The sequence below is a fragment of the Henckelia pumila genome, chromosome 1, assembly GCF_033568475.1.
Source record: "Henckelia pumila isolate YLH828 chromosome 1, ASM3356847v2, whole genome shotgun sequence".
Lineage (NCBI taxonomy): Eukaryota > Viridiplantae > Streptophyta > Magnoliopsida > Lamiales > Gesneriaceae > Henckelia > Henckelia pumila.
The window spans coordinates 874,176-887,066 of NC_133120.1; the positions used below are offsets into that span (position 1 = coordinate 874,176).

General features: G+C 35.3%; 2 protein-coding genes across 2 annotated transcripts; one reads left to right on the forward strand and one right to left on the reverse strand.

Annotated features, from left to right (window-relative positions):
• Positions 1 to 609: 609 nt before the first annotated feature.
• Positions 610 to 4,427, forward strand: LOC140891051 (probable linoleate 9S-lipoxygenase 5). The gene is made up of 9 exons (XM_073299294.1): positions 610 to 820; positions 1,007 to 1,290; positions 1,387 to 1,627; positions 1,746 to 2,084; positions 2,164 to 2,249; positions 2,355 to 2,462; positions 2,578 to 2,882; positions 2,969 to 3,232; positions 3,602 to 4,427. Exons 1-9 carry the CDS (start codon positions 610 to 612, stop codon positions 4,368 to 4,370), a joined length of 2,607 nt encoding a protein of 868 aa, XP_073155395.1. The 3' UTR covers positions 4,371 to 4,427.
• Positions 4,428 to 5,202: 775 nt separating this feature from the next.
• Positions 5,203 to 7,272, reverse strand: LOC140875616 (uncharacterized). The gene has a single exon (XM_073279343.1). The coding sequence runs from the start codon at positions 6,549 to 6,551 to the stop codon at positions 5,646 to 5,648; it is 906 nt and encodes a 301-aa protein (XP_073135444.1). The 5' UTR covers positions 6,552 to 7,272; the 3' UTR covers positions 5,203 to 5,645.
• Positions 7,273 to 12,891: the final 5,619 nt, after the last annotated feature.

Consider the following 12,891-nt stretch of genomic DNA (forward strand, 5'->3'; position numbering starts at 1 on the left):
TGCTGATCAATTCTTGGATTGATGTGTTTGATTAAGTTTCATCCATTCAGTTTCAAAGTTCACGATGTATGCATGTTTTCCTTGAGTACTGTTACAAGGAAAGAATATATATTTTCACTTTAATATGTTTTTTTAATTGTTTTTTAAACTTTTTAAGTAAATTTTTCAAATTTTTTCATTGGTCTAAGTTATAAATATTCTCACCGGTGGATGGCAGTCGCAGAATCAGGTCCTGATCACTAAACTTTTGCCTTTAACCTTTAATAATTCATTATACCCCCAAAAATCATCCATCCTCATAAATCATGTTAATTCTTAAATTTAGTGCTATTAATTAGCATGTTAATTAGTGCCATTAATTAGTACTAAATCATCTTGTTCTTTTTTTTTTTATGAAAATTATGTTTCTTGTACAGTGTATCAAAACCAAATACCAATATTTATAGCATAAGTTATAAATTCCACGAAATCTATTTTTTTTTTCAAGAAACATTTCTATAAGTGAATCCTTAACACATGCACAATATATATATAACTTATACGTTGCTCAAATTTTCATTGCATTTCAACTAAACACATTAGCCATAGTGATTCTTACCTTGTTATAAAATGATGGAGAAATTACTGGGAACGATATGCGGCACGTCGAGGGACGGTTCGGAGATTGAGAGGAAGAAGAAGATCAAAGGCACAGTTGTGTTGCTGAAAAAGAATGTGATGGACTGCACAGATGTTTGTGCTTCAGTTCTTGATAGGTTTTATGAGATCTTTGGGAAAGGTGTGTCATTTCAGCTCATCAGTAGTGCTCATGCTGACTCTGGTAATTATATATACTTTCCTATAAATCTTTTTTTTTTTTTTTTTTTTTTTTGGAAAATTCCTACAAATCTTTTGGCAGTATCTTAAAAAACCCATAAAGTGTAATTTTATTATGAACATAAAAAATTATCCCTCATTTTTTTTTAAAAAATAAAATTTTAATCAAACTTTGGGCTGAATCTTGTAGCAAATGGAGGAAGAGGCAAGGTTGGGAAAGCAGCATACTTGGAGAAATGGGTGTCAAAAATAACTTCACTTTCAGCAGAATTCAACATTACATTCCATTGGGATATTGAGACATTGGGAATTCCAGGTGCTCTTATTGTTAAAAATCATCATCACAGCCAGTTTTACCTCAAGACAATCACATTACAAGATGTTCCTCAACATGGTACACTCCATTTTGTGTGCAATTCTTGGGTTTATCCCACTCGTCGGTACGAATACGATCGCGTGTTCTTCACAAATAAGGTATGGTTTGTTTATCCCACTCCTCACTCTCGTACCGCATAGCTATAAATTCATTTCGTACACTTGAAATTCAATCTGTTTTTCTTGTATTTTCAGACATATTTGCCAGGTGACACACCGGAACCTCTTCGTTTATACAGAGAAGAAGAACTTATCTATCTTCGTGGGACTGGTTCGGGCATGCTGAAGCCTTGGGACCGAGTGTATGACTATGCATACTACAATGACTTAGGAAGTCTCGAAAAAGGGACAGAGTATTCTCGCCCAGTGCTCGGTGGATCGAACGAATACCCTTATCCGCGTAGAGGAAGAACTGGTCGTCCGTCGAACAAAAAAGGTCTAAAGATTCATTCTTTTCCATGTTTTGGGACTATGGCTTTGTTGGTTTTATATAGTTGCTTTGATGGCTTAAAAAAAATTCTTACAAGTTTATCTGATCACATGCAATATTGCAGATCCCAACTCAGAAACCAGATTGCCTCTCCTGAGTTTAAACATTTACGTACCCAAGGACGAAATTTTTAGTCAAGTGAAGTTCTCGGATTTCATTGGCTATGCATTGAAATCCCTCGGTCAAGTACTGATCCCGGAGATCAAGTCCTTGTTCGACAAAACTCTTAACGAGTTCGACACTTTCCAAGACGTGTTAAACTTATACGAAGGCGGGATCAAACTCCCTGATGGAGTTTCACTGCACAAGATCAGGAAATGCGTCCCTTGGGAGCTGCTAAAAGAGCTTCTCCGTTCGGATGGGGAGCGATTCCTTAAATTTCCTATGCCAGATGTAATCAAAGGTGTACTGGTATTAGCAACAACATTTCTTTAATTATCCCATTTTGATCAAGAATCTCAAAATGCCTGATTTTAATGCAGAGGATAGAACGGCTTGGAGAACTGATGAAGAGTTTGGACGAGAAATGCTAGCTGGAGTGAACCCTGTGATCATACGACGTCTTGAGGTTCAAGGGCGATTTTGTATTCGAATTTACATTCAAACTGGTTGTTTATATACATTATGATGAGTCCAGTTACAATCTAAACTTCTTAACCTGATCATCATACAGGAGTTTCCACCTAGAAGCAAACTAGATCCCGACGTGTACGGTGACCAGAGCAGTACCATGGCAAGAGAGCACATAGAAAAACACATGAAAGGGCTTACGGTAGACCATGTAAATTCCCGAGGACTTCAATTCTTGATTTGTGCAACTTTTTTTTCTTTTGAACAATCGATCTGTATTAACTATTAGCCCAACTCCCTGATTCCAGTTTGTTGATTTAAAATAGGCAATAGCAAGTAACAGATTGTTCATATTAGATCATCACGATGCAATGATGACGTATCTCAGACGGATTAACACGACTACCACGAAAACTTACGCCACCAGAACTCTCCTCCTACTCGAAAAAAACAGCAGGTTGAAGCCAATAGCAATTGAATTAAGCTTGCCACATGAAAATGGGGACAAACATAGTGCAGTAAGCCAAGTATTTACCCCTCGTGAGACTGGAGTCGAGGGCTCGGTTTGGCAACTAGCTAAAGCTTATGCAGCAGTAAATGATTCGGGATACCATCAGTTGATAAGCCACTGGTAAGATTGAATATTAGAAAATGGACGAGAAGGCATCCATGTTTTACTCGAATCGGGTCTCAGTACCATTTTGTTCCAAAATGCAGGTTGAATACACATGCAGTGATCGAGCCATTTATAATCGCAACAAATCGGCAGCTGAGTGTGATTCACCCAATATACAAGATTCTGAAACCACATTTCCGCGATACAATGCATATAAACGCGTTGGCACGGCAAATCTTGATCAATGCTGGTGGTGTGGTTGAGACAACTGTTTTTCCATCAAGATATGCCATGGAAATGTCCTCTGCTGTTTACAAGAATTGGAACTTCACCGAACAGGCGCTCCCTGAAGATCTTCTCAAAAGGTGAGTCATATATAGCAACGGGTACCAGTCATAGCTCACTCGCAAGTAAGAGTATAAACGAACAAAATAGAGTTTAGTGAGTGTCTCATTTTTCATATTCAAGCTCGAGCTCAATTTCTCATCCTATTAGCAAAATGAACCATTTTGGGCTCGAGTTGGATCGAGTTATGTTTATGAACCGTTAGTAATTATATTACAGCAAGTAGTTGATTTCAAATACAAAATAATTCCAGTTTAAATTCGACTCAAATAGCTGAGGATCTTGTACTCATGCAAGCGATCATGACGTCTCTTTATCACTCAAAAATGTGTATTTTCATTGATTTAGATCTTACTACTATACCACTATTGGTCTTGATTTCACTGCAGAGGAATGGCGATAAAAGATCCAACCAAGCCCCACGGCCTTCGCCTCCTAATAGACGACTACCCCTATGCTGTGGATGGCCTAGACATCTGGTCAGCAATAGAAGCCTGGGTTAAGAAATACTGCCGTTTATACTATCCCACAAACCAAACGATTCAAGCAGACTCTGAGCTGCAATCCTGGTGGACCGAGATACGGGAAGTTGGCCACGGAGACTTAAAAAATGAGCCGTGGTGGCCGAAACTACGCACTCAAAAAGAACTCATCAAAACATGCACCACCATAATTTGGATAGCTTCAGCCCTTCACGCAGCAGTAAATTTTGGACAATATTCCTACGCTGGCTACCTCCCGAACCGCCCCACCGTGAGCCGACGTTTCATGCCTAAGCCAGGAACACGCGAGTTCACAGAACTCGAATCAAATCCAGACTCGGCGTTCTTGAAAACTATCACACCCCAGTTCCAAACCCTTCTTGGTGTTTCTTTGATAGAAATCTTGTCGAGGCATTCGGCGGATGAGATCTATCTCGGGCAGAGGGACGATCCAGAGTGGACGGATGATGGTCGAGCCAGAGAAGCTTTTCGAGAGTTCAGTTGTGCATTAATGGAGATTGAGAAGAGAATCTCGGAGAGGAATGATGCGAGGAGATTTAGGAATCGACGGGGTCCAGTTGAGTTGCCTTATACATTGTTGTATCCGAATACATCGGATGAAAGTAAAGAGGGAGGACTTGGGGTTAAGGGGATTCCAAATAGTATCTCTGTTTGAAGTTGTGTTGACAGACTATATTAGATTTAGAAAATAGTGGAAAAATTGTGAAAACTTTTGGGTTTTGAATGTTAGGAGTGATGGATTATGTGTAAATTTGAATTCTAATATGTTTAATTATGAGCAAATCAAGATTTTGTTCTTAAAAAATTTTCAAGATTTTGACAAGCTTTCTAAACTTTCTGTGCGTGTGTGTGTACAATTATTTCAACTTTTGGCACAATGACATAAATATTTGGACATTTGGGGCACAATGAAGCACTTTTTTCCCCCAATGGAGTGTACAAGAATTCAACTCATGTAAGAACTTGTCCCACTCTTACTATACAATCTTTATGTCAAAAGGAAAATGACCATGAAGCAAGCATGATAACTACTGTGAAATATATCATGTTCCTTTAGTGGACAACAATATTTGACTGCATCTTACCATCAAATTCCCGAGGCACGAGCGCGAGTCAAGTTCGGTTCCGACCCATAATAGTTCATCCGGACAGCCTACATCATGCAACTAGTTGAACTGCACTATAGCACGCTTGTTGTCGGAGATACAAGGCAAACATATAGTAATCGGAAACCTTTTTTTTTTTCAACAAATAATCTCTTAACATTTATTGTGTTAGCCACTTGTCGGAATTCTTCCCAGCCAGTATAATTATATACAAAGCATTTAATTCAACTAGCATTCAAAGCCAGACAGAAGCAGATAACAAGTCATTTTAACTATTTAAGGGAGTTGGCACTTGAAAATGGACAAGAAATACATGATACCATGCTGCTAACATCAGATTTCGAAGCAAGAAAATTGTTCAGAATTTGTAAAATGGAGGACACATACTTCTTGAATGATATTAATGGGCAAAGATAAATGGACTTTGTGAGCAAGCTTCTATAGTCTATGCACTGAGGCGCATACATATCCGGATATAATCGATAAATCTTCCCTGTTTCTATCGTCGTAAAGAAAAGTACTTTCTCGAGTAACACGACACACCTAAGAAATGATAAGGAGTACTGGAGAACCAACCAAGATTAAATCTTGACCAAAACCAAAGGATAGATTTCAATCCAAAAGTTGGTCTCATGGTCTGTTGCTTTGTGAATTTTATGCAAGGAAATGGAGCGTATTCTAATGGTGAATAGTGTTTTAAGAAAGCAATATCTGAAGGCAGTTCTATATGAAAAGGACATCATCTCCATTAACAAAACTCAACCAAAGCCTGGTAATGTCTAGCTAGACACATCGTTAGTCATCAGGGAATCAAAAATCAATCTCTATTCATTCTTCCAAGCATACAAAAACAAAGAAAAACCAAGACCTGATGGTTTAGACTCCCTGAAACTCTCTGAGCAGCTCCAAGAGAACATAGATGAATCCGAAATCGAGGGGCTAGTCCACAACTTCTCCGCAGATGAACTAGTTTGAAACATGAACACAGCATTCCCTAAACTCTGCCCAAAAAACCAATTATGGACATCCCAAAACACTTCGACCGGTAGCCCATCGACCAAGATCGTGTAATTCCCTCTGAATTTCCACTTAAGATGCCTGATCTGCATCACGGTTTTTGCATCGACGCGAACCAGAAGGCATGGATCGTCGCTCAAATTCGTGTCACATTCAATTCTCAGGTCATGAATCTGCCCATTATCACAAAACTGTGCCTTGGTACCAAAAACCCTCTTCCCATAAATGTGTTCTCTCTTAGAAATGAAAATTGCACCGGAGAGGGAAAATTTTGCCCCAGTTTTCTGAAAAACCTCCTTCTTCAGATCCCCAATAACCAGAACCATCTCTCCTTTACACACAACTGCAACATAATATCCCTCTAATGGCTCAAGCCCAGATCCAAATTTTGCCAAAGAAAGGTCCCAAAACACTTCAATCTTGCCAGAGTTCACTTCGAAAAACTTGGACCCTTTCTTCTTGGAGAAGAGAGAAGATCTCACATCTACTTTACATATGAAATTATTCGACACATCACCTATTTCAACACTAAGACATTGACCCATCAAGTTTTTTCCCCACACAATGCTGATTAAACAAGTTTTAGCAAACAATTTACATTTATAAATAGAAGTAACAGAATTCTGAGAGACTTTACTCGAGCCCACACTTGAGCAAGAAGCATCAGCAACTTGAACTCCATTTTCCCCAAAGCAAGACGGGAAATCCCTCATCTTCAGTGCATTCAAGATAATACAAGATTTGTTTGCAAAAATCTGATCTTTAACCACCCTTTTCAACTTTAAGACAGATTCAGCCGGATAGATCCGAAAGTACAATGAAAAACTTACCAAAAATGAATCAATGGAAGTTGAAATGAAGAACCCATGTCCAAACCAAGTACCCCCCTTTTTTTTAAAAGTGAAATGGAAGTGTGTCAAGAAGAATAAGAGAAAGGTCTTGGATTTGAATCAAGACTGGCCATTGAATTTACAATGCCAAGAAATCAGCAGTCTTCCAAGGGTAAGGACAAGTGAAGATCAAGATTGGAGGCAATTTTTGCGGGTGAAAAATGAAAATAGCAAACCAAGAAAAAAAAAAAGAAAGAAAAAGAAAAGCAGAGGACTAGAATCACTGTGATATATCAGTAACAATTTGTATTTATTCCAACAGAAGACCATATCCAAAGCGATGAGTTTTCATTTTCAACTTTACCTGTAAAAATTGTAAAGAAAATGATGGTCACATGATAAAGCAACTGTGATTCTATGCCAGGCTGCGATAGTTATTGGAGTGTCAAAAAATTTAAAAAAAAAATGAGAAGAAGATGGAATCCAATAAAAGCAAAAAATTTGAAATTGGCTGCCTAACTTCATGTAATAGATGAATGAAAACCCGAAAAAGGGGAAACAAAAACAGTAAAGATTCCTTCATATTCACGAATCACGGTTTCAGTATTTATGTCGATCTATGATTATTACTATATTATACATTGTTCTATAACAAAAAATATTTTCAGAAAAAAATATAGAAATTTTTAATATTCACAAAATCTATTTCATCTCATTTCATCTTTAGACAATTTCCATGTTCGAAAGATGAAACTATTAAAATGATTAATAAATATATGATTATGGGTTTTTAAAATTTTTCTTTTTTTTTAAATACAGTGCTAATAATATCGTTGGAGTTAAAATATTTTCCATATATAATTAACAGCAATTAAATCGCCTTTGGTTGGAAATACCTCTCAAATATCGACACGTTTCGGATTCGAGACTTCCGTCTCAGTTATAGTAAATATATATATATTTCCGAAAAAAATTATTTACATTAATGTTTAATTTTTATATTAAGTTTAAACAGTTATATATACACAAACAAAGGTAAAATTTGAAAAATCTGTGAAACATTCCTGCCGGTGGGAATTCATATAAGCTGACGCAAGGCACAGTGAGGATGCATGATTAAAAAATAATTAGAAGAAATAAAATATTAATATTCCCAAAATAATAAGATTTTTGAAATTCTGACATTTCAGTAAAATATATCCAACTTTTAATCTAAAATATTTAATGATATCCGAGCAGTAAACTTCCACGAATTTATTATTATTACTGGTTTCATGGTATGTGCTATTAAATACATATAGCAGAATGCTGAGCTATAAATAGCAAAATTTGGCCAGAATATTTTCTAAGGTCAAAAAGTAGAACTTTTGTATAAGACAACACAACACATGCCCAAAAAAAGGGAAATCTATCAACAAATTTCTCAAAAGATTTGTTTGTGTGTTATTATTTTAATTTTTTTTTTATTATATAGCATTACAAATTTCGGATAAGTTTAAATCAGTGTTCTAAAAAGTTCGCTTAAACAACGCTTAATCTCTTAAGCTTTAATATGCTTAAGCGATTAAGCAACCACTTTTTAGAACGGAAGATTTCAATTATTTTTTAAAAGGAAAACATTTTTATAAATATATATATTTATAGTTTAGAGCTTGAATTATCTATTAAATCATATATTTATGGTTAATCTAACATTTTATTTAATGTTTGTCTTAAAATAATTAAAACTATAGTAAAAATTAAAAACTCTTTTTTCACGCTTAAACTCGTTCTAAGCTCGATTAAGCTTGAAGCTTGACTTACACGCTTCAACACACTTTACACTTATTAGAACATTGGTTTAAATACAGAAAAACTATAATGGCCGATGAGACATTAGTCCACTGGCTTAGGTTGAGGCTCTGCGACCTTTTAGTTTCAGGTTCGATTCTCGTTGAGCGATAGTTTTTTAAATTTATTATTTAGGTAGGTATATTTAGAAGTTTTCTTTGTAATTCTTCTGCTCGAGATAAGCACGTCTCGAGATTTATTATTTAGGTATATATATTTAGAAGTTTTCTTTGTAATTCTTTTGCTCGAGATAAGCACGTCTCGAGTTCAGCTCAAGTTTCGTCTATAGTGCGGGTTGCTACTTTATATTGTTGTAATTTGACTCAAGATTATACTGTACTCTAAAAAAAAATTCAAACTATAATTTTTGAAAAAAATAATTAAATAAGTCCATTTTTCTAAAGTCTAAAGTTTATTAAAAAGAAGAAATAGAAGCACTTTAGATGTTTGGATAAATATTTAAAAATATTCTTATTTTTATTTTTAAATAGAAATAAAAACAAAAACCAAAAACCAAAAACAAAAACAAAAAATCAGAAATTCTAATTTTTTGAAAAAAAAACATTTTTTAATTGTTTTTTTAAAAAAAACATTTAAAAAATGATTTTAATCTGTTGGCTTTTCCAGCCAAACACACACAAAATGTAAAATAAATCGTGTAGATAAGTTCTTATTTACAATATTTTTTGGAGTTGAGTAATTTTCATATATATATATATATATATATATATATATATATATATGATCAGAAGAATAATTGTTTTAATCGAGTAATTTTTGTGATTTTAAAAGTTTACAGTATCTAACAATATCATTTTTTAAGGGAAAGAATAAAGCAGAGAGGATATAATATAATTAATAATTTTATGTTAATTTTTGTGGGCAAACCAATCTATAAAAAGGACTTGAAAAAAAAAGGCTGTGTTTGCAATGAAAGCAACTGGCTGCACTTTACAGCCCTTTTGCTCTGTGCAATGCTCATCTTTAATAAATATATTCATTGTGTGCTATTTAATTATGTCACCACCAATTGTAAATCTAAATAAGGACATTAATAATTAATGTTTTTCTTTTTTTCATATTTTTGCTTTGTAAAAGACAACAAAAGAAAAGCTATCCTAGGTTGATATATAGTGCTTCCCATTTTGAAACTTTGATCATTATTATGCTTAGCATTAATGTCTAAATCGTAAAATAAAGTGTTACAAAAGTTAAATATGCATGAAATTTGTGTACATATATAATAGCCCGGGAATGAATGAAGTAAGAGTTTTTATTTTTATTTGACTTTTTGTGTAACACTGGAAAATTTTTAATACGTAAATTTGCATGTATAATTAGGAAAAATAATTATTTAAAATTTATATTTGGGTTAAATGACATTTATGTGTTATTATGTGGATTATATGCATGATTTAAATTTATGAAATCATTTAACCCGCAGTTATTGTATTTTTAGATTTTTGAGAATATTTTTGAGTCGATCGCGTAGACGGGACCGTGGACGGATGAGATGCCAAAATATTTAGCCAAAAATATTTTATGAGTTTTATGAGCCTTAAAATATTATTTTAAGATATTTTTGTCAAGAAAATTTTAGTATTTAATTATATACTTATTTAAGGGTTGATTTTTAGCCAAAATAAGTCATTTTAATGATTTTTATTAATATTTAAAAATCCCTTAAGTCTTAATTTCGGGATTTGAGTTTTAGTATCAGATTATTATTATTATTAGGAGTTTTAAATAAAGTTTTGTTGATATATTATCTTTATGTTGATTATTATTGTTTATTTAAACCATTATCTATTCTAATTAAACCAAAAACAAATCAATTTCTACCCTACACAAATCTTCATCAGCCGACAACTCCCTTAGCCGCCTCCACCCATCTCCTTCAACCTTTTCACGCCATTTTCCAGAAATATCAGAGCCTCCATAGCCGATCTTTCAGAGATTTTGAGAGTTAGTCATCCGTTCGTCGTCCCGGAGCCGTACACGCGATAAAAGCTTCGAAAAAAAAATCAAAGGCATGTTTAATTCCTTCCTTGAACACCATATAAGCTATTATTCTTTTCATGTCAGATTTTTATTGGATATTTATGGTTATGTTCGAAATAATTCAGAATTTTGGTGAGAACTCATTTGGCACATGGTTGTTGCACGGTTTCATGCTCATCCTCACGTTTCTTCTTGTTTGGGCGTGCATGGCTGCTGGTCCATGGTTTAGAGAGGGGTCTTAGGGTCCCTAGGCTTGATTCGGCTCGGTGTTTAAGGCTGGGAAAAAGGGCTGGGACCGAGCTGCTTCAATTCTGGTCCAAGGTGTGCGCAGGTTAGGGTTTAAGGGAAGGGTTGAACGTGCGGCCATGTAGGGCTGTTATGGGTTAAGTGGATGCCTAGGTTAGGACCGGTAGGACCCTATGAAGGTCTTGCCGGCGGCACTCCGGCCGGTCGTAGCCGGAGCCGTGCGGCAGCAGCCTTTGAAGGGCTGCTGCTCGCGCAGCCGAAGGAGGGGAGGTGGGCTTGGTTCGGGTTTAGGGTTAGGGGATGGTTCCCAGGTTGGGTTGGGGCCTGGGTCGGGTCTGGTAGGTCTAGGTTCGGGTCAATAGGGCCAGGTCCGGGTTAGGTGGGCCGGGCTCGGGTATTTTAATTGTTAAGTATTTAATAGTTTTAATTGTATTTTGGGCTTTAATAATTAGTTAGAAAATTATTTGGGCCTCCAAATAATTTTATTTGGGCCTTAAATAATTTATTTAAGTTAGCCTAATAATTTTTATGGGCTTGGGAGCCCATGAATATTTTTGGGTCAGTCAGTGGATTTTGGGCCAGTCTAGAATTTTATTGTGTTTAATTAAGTTAATGTGCTTAAATATTTTATTTGGGCCCAGTTAAGTTTAATTAAGTTATTTGGGCTAAAAATATAATTATTGGGTTTTATTTAAATTTAATGGACCTAGATGAGTGACCAGCAGTCTGGACCAACCCATGAAAAATAAATAAGTTCGGAATATATATTTAATTATTTTTATGCATGAAGTTTATATTTTAAGTATAAGTATATTTATTATGAAAAATAAATTAAATATATATTACGGACATATTTTCAGTGCATGCATTCATGAAATTTCTTATGTATATAATTATGTAAATGATGAGCAATAAAATATTTTGGTGGAAATTGAAGTATGTGTGACATATGGGTGGTTTTCCACCATATGATTCGGTAGTTTTACTACCATAGGGGTGGTTATCCACCATATGATTCGGTAGGTTACTACCATAGGAGGTGATTTATCACCGCCATCGTACGTTGGTTCATGAGACTGATCAGTCGACACATGAGCATCACACTTATGGATAGGACCATCTTCAGGTTTCAAAAGCATTGCTCAATTATGTTATATATGATGAAGAAATAATATGTTTATGATTATGGTTATGATACAGTTTATGATTCAGCAGTTTTATTATGTGATGAAAATATTTTCATGCATGCTCATGTACATGTATATGTATTAGTAATTATGTGATGCATTATTTTTAACCTTGTTATAAAGGATTAGACATGTTGAGCCCCTAGGCTCACTACGCTTATATGGTGCAGGTGAGCATGATGACGTTTATGTAGCTCCTACCGGTGGTGAGGACTTATGAGCTCACGGAGCAGTGGACCCCATGACCGTCGCAGCTATTTAGTTTATTATGTTAAATTTTGAAACATGTTTTATTTTATTATTGTTTCCGCATATGAGATTTTTCAGCAGTATTGTTTATTATTTTAAATTGATGCATGAAACATTTTTAAGGATTTATTTATTTAATATTTTTCAGGTTATTTAAGAAAAAGTATGTTATTTTTATATACATATATGTATGGGCATGTATGTATAGTAGTATTATTTTTTTAAAAAAAAAAAATTCCGCATTTATTAGTAGTAGGCATTTCATTTGGTATCAAAGCACGGTCCTTGGAGGGTGTCTACTGTCACGTGAAGCTCAGAAATCTCACTATCGGTCTGTAAGTTTTAAATGCTTTAATAAGATTTAGAAGGAGCTTATGTATTAAGTTTAAGTATTTCATGTTCAGTAAGACTTTTGAAACCCTTAGTTATGCATTGTGATTTACGTAAAGAAAATATGTGGTGGTGCAGAATGCCTCCGAGACAGATGAATAGGCGAGGGGGACCTCCACCTCAAGCTCCGCAGAACCCTCTCTCAGCATTGGAGCAGGCCAATGCTAACATGATGGCTGGGATTACTGCTCTGTTGGAGCAGAAAGCGGCACGTCCTAGGCTCACACATGATGAGGATGTTGCCGAGCGGTTCCAGAAGAAGGGACCTAAGGAGTTTGTCGGCACCACTGATCCACTCATTGCTGAGGGGTGGATTCGAT

Coding starts and splice junctions, on each gene's coding strand:
- LOC140891051 (XM_073299294.1), top strand. CDS start 610: ATGATGGAGAAATTACTGGGAACGATATGCGGCACGTCGAGGGACGGT. Junction 2,250..2,354: donor TGATCATACGACGTCTTGAG/GTTCAAGGGCGA, acceptor ATCATCATACAG/GAGTTTCCACCTAGAAGCAA. Junction 2,883..2,968: donor CATCAGTTGATAAGCCACTG/GTAAGATTGAAT, acceptor TCCAAAATGCAG/GTTGAATACACATGCAGTGA.
- LOC140875616 (XM_073279343.1), bottom strand. CDS start 6,551: ATGAGGGATTTCCCGTCTTGCTTTGGGGAAAATGGAGTTCAAGTTGCT.